The sequence below is a fragment of the Eptatretus burgeri genome, chromosome 2 (assembly GCF_056783735.1).
Source record: "Eptatretus burgeri isolate ZD-2024b chromosome 2, Ebu_testis_v1, whole genome shotgun sequence".
In the NCBI taxonomy this organism is placed as follows: Eukaryota; Metazoa; Chordata; class Myxini; order Myxiniformes; family Myxinidae; genus Eptatretus; species Eptatretus burgeri.
In genome coordinates this window covers 153,670,624-153,677,079 of record NC_140962.1, presented here as the reverse complement: position 1 = coordinate 153,677,079, position 6,456 = coordinate 153,670,624, and the positions used below count along the sequence as shown (strand labels likewise).

Sequence of the window (6,456 nt, the reverse complement as noted above, 5' to 3'; positions counted from 1 at the left end):
TGTTCTTTTTCTGGTTTTCATCAATGATCTCTCGGACTCTCTGGAAAATCCTCTATTTCTCTTTGCCGACGACTCCACCCTCTGCCGTACCATCTGTCATCCCTCACACCGGCAAGCAGCAGCTTCTTCGCTCACTGCAGATCTGGATAAAATCACAAACTGGTCCAACACGTGGAACATGTCTTTCAATCCAGACAAATCTCACACTCTCACTATGTCTCTTCGAAAGGACCGTTTACAAAACCCCCCATCCACTTTCTCAACAATCCTCTGGAAGAAGTCTTTTCTTTCAAGCTTCTGGGTCTCACTATCTGCCATGACCTTTCCTGGGAAAGTCACATTTCCAACCTCGCCTCAAAAGCCAGTCGCCGACTGGGAATCCTCCGTCGTGCTAAGTCCTTCCTCGGCCCTCTTGAGCTCCTGACCACTTACAAAGCTTTTGTCCGTAGCCTGATGGAGTACTGCTCTCCCCTCTGGGCTGGTGCTCCTGCCTCCCACCTTTCTCGGCTTCACGCTGTCAAAACCAGGGCATTTAAGATCATCGGCATCTCCCGCAATGAAGCTGAGTCTTTGGGCCTCTCACTCAATCACCGCAGGTTGGTCGGTGGTCTTTCTGTCTTCTACCGACTCCTCTCCAGCCTTGCCCCCCCTGCTCTCTCTGCGATTTGTCCCCACCACATTTCCACAGGGCGCTCAAGGTCCGCCAACAACCCCCTTCTGGTAAAACTACCAAAATCACGAATCACTGCTCATCTTCACTCTTTCATTCCTCTTTTTCCCGCCTTTGGAATAAACTTCCTCACTCTATTCTTTCCCATTCTTCCCTCCAGGCTTTCAAAACAGCTGTTCACCACCACCTCTTATCTTCCCCCATCCAAATCCTCGATCTTTTCTACCCCCGATAATCCACCCAAGCCCACTTCCTTCATTTCTCCTGCTTTCCTTCCTGAAAGTCCCTGAAATGTCCATCTTCTCTTCGCCATGTTCCCCGTCCCATCCCCATCCCTCTCCCTTCCACAGTTCACCTAATGTGTCTGTTCCCCACTGTTTTGTCCCTTCCACTCCCGCCCCTCTTGTCTCATGCCTCCTTGCTGTGAGTTGTGTGTTAGCTCTCATACGAGCCTCGACCAAGGTATACAAAAAAAAAAAAAAAAGTGTGGGGAACAGAACAGTCAACATTTTGGTGTTGGTTTCATGCAAATCGGATAAGAATTGACCGTGTTATGACTAAAACCGCACATTTTGCAATGTCGTGACACCCCCCCCCCTGACCTTTGACTCCCAACCGTAAATAAGGGTTATTACGTCATTGTGTCATGTCATATATCACAAGATGGGGCATTGAATTCTGAACATTTTGGCATTAGTTGCATGCAAATTGGATACAAATTGACCGCGCTATGGTAAAAAGGCGATTTTGACCTTTTCATGACCTTGACCTTTGACCCGATCGCTACCAAAATCTAATCAAATGGTCCTCGGATAATAACCAACCACCCCACCAAATTTGCTGCGATTCAGTTCAATACTTTTGGAGTTATGCGAATAACAAACAAACAAACAAACACACATATTCACAAATAAATACACAGCCATCAAAACATAACCTTCGCAACAAAGTTTGCGAAGGTAAAAATTCCAGGAGTTTTCCAGGACAATTGATTCAATTTTCCAGGAGATTTTGGCACAATTTTTAATGAAGTCAAAGTCATATTTTGATCAGTGTCAAAGATTCAGTAATTTGCATCATGATTTGCATCATTCATCCAAACAGTCCACCTATACATCATAAAACTGTTCAAGCAGTCAACCTATTCATTCTTTTCGCTTCTGAACCCTCTCTTCCAGCTTGGAAGATAAAGCGACTCGCTCTGCCTGTTTTGCCTTGGCCGTTCTCCTCAGACTGTTCGACTTGGTTGTGAAGGTAATCTTTCCTGTCGCCTCTGCTTTTTCTGAGAAGTCGTCAGCTGATTTCTGTAATGAAAGGACGTCATTCTGCAGTCGTTTCCTCTTTGATTTTATTTCATCAATCTCCTCTAGCAGATTTTTTCCGTTTCCTTGTGGCCTCTGCACTTTCCTTCTTCTTCCTTTGCTCGTCGAGATGAGCCATATATCTCTGCCTGCCTGATGCTGCAGATACAAGCAGTTGCTTTGACATTTCTACTTGCTGTTTGCCCCCAACGCTATCTATGGTCACAGATCAGCCGCCGGGCAATGACAGATTCCTTGTGCAGGTTTTCTTCCTCAATCTGTCGATTGACAGAGAAGCCCCGTTCCACCGATGCTTGTCCATGGGATAACAGTAACAGATGCTTCACCACCCTCCATAATGAACTGATGTGTTAGTTTGTAGCCATGGACTCAAAGAGCAGCACATCTATCCTACTCTTGTCCTCATACGGTTTGAAATTCTTAAATGCGGAGTCGTTAGCAGCTACGGTTGTGTCGATGAACTCGTCAAACTGTTGAAGAATGTCATCACATGCAGTGGCACCACCTCTGACACGTCCTGCCTCCACTAGTGCTGTGAGAATTTTCCGCATTCTCGTGAGGCATCCGGCTTTTGAAGCGAACATCTGTCTGGGATCCAGGCATGACATGTTGTTTGTCAAGGGGTACTTCAGGGGACACTTCTCCAATAATTTAACAATTATTTTCAGCAAGAAGTCTTAGCTCCATGATTTGTCGGTCACTGACATCACTGGTACCAGTGGCTGGTGATTTAATCTTCTTCAGCTCCTGCTCAGCTGCAAAACCCAAATCCACTTTGCTATAATTCCGATGGATTTTCTTATCCTTTGGGTCCAGTTTCATGAGTTTATTGATGGATGAGGTGTCAACATCCTCCTTCACAAAGTGCTTCACAATGCCAGAGAGCAGTCTGTGTAGATCTTCAGCAATGAAGGGCATCATTGGTTTGTCGATTTGGTATGTTACAAGGAATAGCGATACCTTTTTTGCTATTCACAAGAAAGCCAGCAATTTTACCATCATGAGTGGATCTTTTGTGCATGAAACCAGTGTCATAAGATGCTGTTTTGGGGTTTGGGTAAATCCCTTGGGATACCTTGTGAACGTACACTTTAATGTTTGGCCAAATGTCTATTGCTCTCTGTACAACAGGAACATTCTCTACCCATCTATGGGCACAAAATTTCAGCAGAAATAGGTCTGTTCCAGTCGCATTCACATAATCCTCTCTTCTAGCAGGCATCTCCTTGAAGAGTTTCTGTAAGCTTTTCAAAACGTCCTGAACAGGCCATGCAGAGGCAGCTGCTCCATCCTTGAAAGCACCATGAACAATATGTAGGCCACAACTTCCAATGCTTAGTAGGGATTGGTTGAAAGTCATTGATATCTTCTCCTGCATTAGACGGTGAAATTTCCAGTTGACGTTAGGCCCATCCATGGATATTTGAAGCATTCGACCGATGTTTAGGCCTTCCGTGCAGTTTTCGAAATGTTCGACCATGTCCTCCGAAGTTGCATGCCCCATGAATGTGGATCCGTAGTAATGTGTCCTAACCTGATAAATATAATAAAATTCATACATAAGCTAATGGAATAAACAAGAAAATTGTTTGTTTTTTTTCAATTATAACAACTCTAAAATCAGATGACATATATAGATTATATAATTGTATTATTGTGCAAGAAATTGTTTATCGCCCACACACACACACACACACACACACACACACACACACACACACACACACACACACACACACACACACACACAATTACATGTACAAGAATTGGATCATCAATGTATTCAGATTATATTAAAATGATCTGATTCACTATAAAACCATTGATCAATGATGCGATCATTGATCATTTAAAACAAACTATATCTTTGGAACTTGCATAACATGTATAATATAATTGACGCACAATTAATTACAGTACCTGATCCTTTTCCCAGATTCGGGCATGTATATCCATTTGTTTATTCTTCGTATTTTGATTAAGACTTTCGTCGAAGAGAAGAACATAACCATCTTCATCAGAATTTTTTTTCGTTAGTTGATGCTTGAAGTACGGTGCAATACCGTAATTGCACGTGTATGCACATTTTCGCTCACCACAGGAGAAATGTTTCGCAATTTCTGAATCTGGAAACGTCTGCGCGAACAAGGACGAGACATCTGTACATGAATTAAAAGAGTAGTGAGAGTTCACCACTTTAAGAGTCCACAATACTTCTGATGTAAGGCAATCGTTACAGCTGACGAATGAGGTTAGTTGCGCAGTTGAGGGCTTCGGTTGTGTTGGAGTTGGAGCAGCTGTGTTCCCCTGCCCTTCATTTGCCTTCGATGAGCCAGAGAAGAAATCTCGAAGGGTGCATCCACCAGCTGCCTTATTTTGCTCCAGTAACTGCTTGTGTTTTGATCCTTTTCCGTGGCTCCGAATGGCAGGCTCGCCCATGTTTGAAATGTCGAAAATCTTCAGGCAGATATTACACTTTGCACTGTATTTATCTGTGCCGCACGCACTCCAACCAAGATACGTATTCCGGATGTTTGAGCCAGCGCTCGTTGAATATGCACTTCCCGAGGGGGCATAGTTCACGATCGTTGAAGTGTGTAAACAATCCAATTCACAAAACAGAAAGAAAGCGCGGGATAACTCGCACATGCGGTTGTAAAGGACCACTTTATGGCGCTAATCAGATACAACATTAATGTCGCAAATTAATATTATTTATGACAATCTACAACGTTTAGAAAGTAGTCTCCCTTGGTACATTTGTGCAAATTTGAACTACAAAGTAGTCTCCCTTGGCATATTTACGAGACGTTGACAAGGTGATCGTCGGAAATCCAAAATGTTATTTTTAAAGGGGTTTTCAGGAGTTCAATTTGATTTTTAAGCATATTCCAGGACATTCCAGGATAAGAATTGAATTCCAGGAGTTTTAAGGACTTTCCAGGAGGCGTGCGAACCCTGCTCCATGCACATCTTTCTAACCTCCACCCTCACCCTATAGCAGCAGCAGCATCATCATCATCATCATCTCTGAGCTAAGTCTTGTGTTTTCAATTTATGGCAGAGTGCAGTACAAACAGTATGTAATATGTTTACCCTCACCCACCTCACTTTTTTGTAAAAAATCACCTCGCTGTTTTGGAATAAATCTGGAAGGTAAAAGTCTTGTGCTGTTGTTTATTTTATACTGTATTAAGACAACTCAACTTGCTGATGTTTTTCGAGCAATGGTGTCTAAGGTGATGTTGGCATGGAATTCCGAGGGAAAGATATCAGCAAAGGGCAACAGTTGACAGAAGCGCATTCTCTAGGATTGTGATATCCGTGCATTAATTTGAAGTGCAAGGCAAAGCAGGCAACCAAATGCAGATCAATCGACTGTAAATTTCAACCTGGTGTGCGAGCAGCCAGTTTCATTTAAAACGGTCTGCCAAGAACTCCACAGAGCGGGATACCGAAGTGCACAAGCGGGATACTGCAGTGCACATTGTGTTGCAGTGCACAAACTGCTCATCACACCTAGTAATGCATATTTGCGAGTCCAGTGGTCCAAGAAGCACAGGCAATGGACTACCGATTGGTTAAGAAATGTGATATGGTCAGATGAATCATCCTTCTCCATGTTCTCGACAAACGGACAAGTGCACATGTGGCGCCAACCTAAAAAAAACTCCACAATCCTGAGTGCTTGGTTCCAACAATGAAGGATTCTGGTGGTTCTGTAATGTTGTGGGGTGAATTTCCCTGGCATGATTTGTGTGCAGTTATTCCCTTAGAAGGCAAGGTCAATGCCAATCACTACTTGATGGTACCGAGTTATCCTCTTCACCCCATGGTGCAGGATTTCTTTCCTGCCAGGAGGGGTGTCTTCGAGGATGACAATGCCCCCATCGACGGAGCACATATGGTCGCTCATGGTTCGATGAACATGACACTGATGTTATCCATATGTCATGACCTTCTCAGTCACCTGATCTGAACCCAATCGAGCATTTATGGGATATTCTAGAAAGACACCTGAGACAGCGATTTCCACCTCCATCAAACAGGTGTGTTGATTGGCTTTCTCTTGGAAGAATGGTACTGCATTCCTCCTGCAGAATTCCAGATTCTGACATACTTCCAGATGATGTACACATCAATCAGATGCTGAATGATGTGAATTCCAGATGCTATGCCACGGTGCATACAGACCACAAGTGGTGACCCAACACCCTATTAAGTGACTTTACATTGGTGTTTCCATTTTTTTTTGTCCACCACCTGTATGTATGTATTGTGACAGTTGTGGCCTGGGGTTGGACTTTGTGCACCGCCTAAGGGAATGTAAGCACACACACAAATATATTAGTCAGTTATTTATTTAGTACTAACAAATACAACACGTCGCTTCACTGACGGGGATATGAAGGGTGGGGGGAGAAAGAGGGGGAGAGAAAGAGAGAGGAGAGAGAATGTATGGGA

General features: G+C 43.6%; 1 protein-coding gene across 4 annotated transcripts in view; it reads right to left on the bottom strand.

Annotated features, from left to right (window-relative positions):
• Nucleotides 1–1,677: 1,677 nt before the first annotated feature.
• Nucleotides 1,678–6,456, bottom strand: part of LOC147033607 (uncharacterized) — a 28,283-nt gene continuing 23,504 nt past the window's right edge. For 2 of the 4 annotated variants that reach the window (XM_085857506.1, XM_085857516.1), the window contains exons 3-4: nucleotides 3,913–6,308; nucleotides 1,678–3,526 (exon numbers count right to left, since the gene is read on the bottom strand). In XM_085857506.1, the coding sequence (XP_085713632.1) occupies nucleotides 2,894–3,526; nucleotides 3,913–4,641 (1,362 nt within the window). In that variant the 5' untranslated portion in view covers nucleotides 4,642–6,308 and the 3' untranslated portion in view covers nucleotides 1,678–2,893. The remainder of the gene's footprint in view (nucleotides 3,527–3,912; nucleotides 6,309–6,456) is intronic. The other 2 variants (XR_015051809.1, XR_015051810.1) reach the window with 1 other exon arrangement.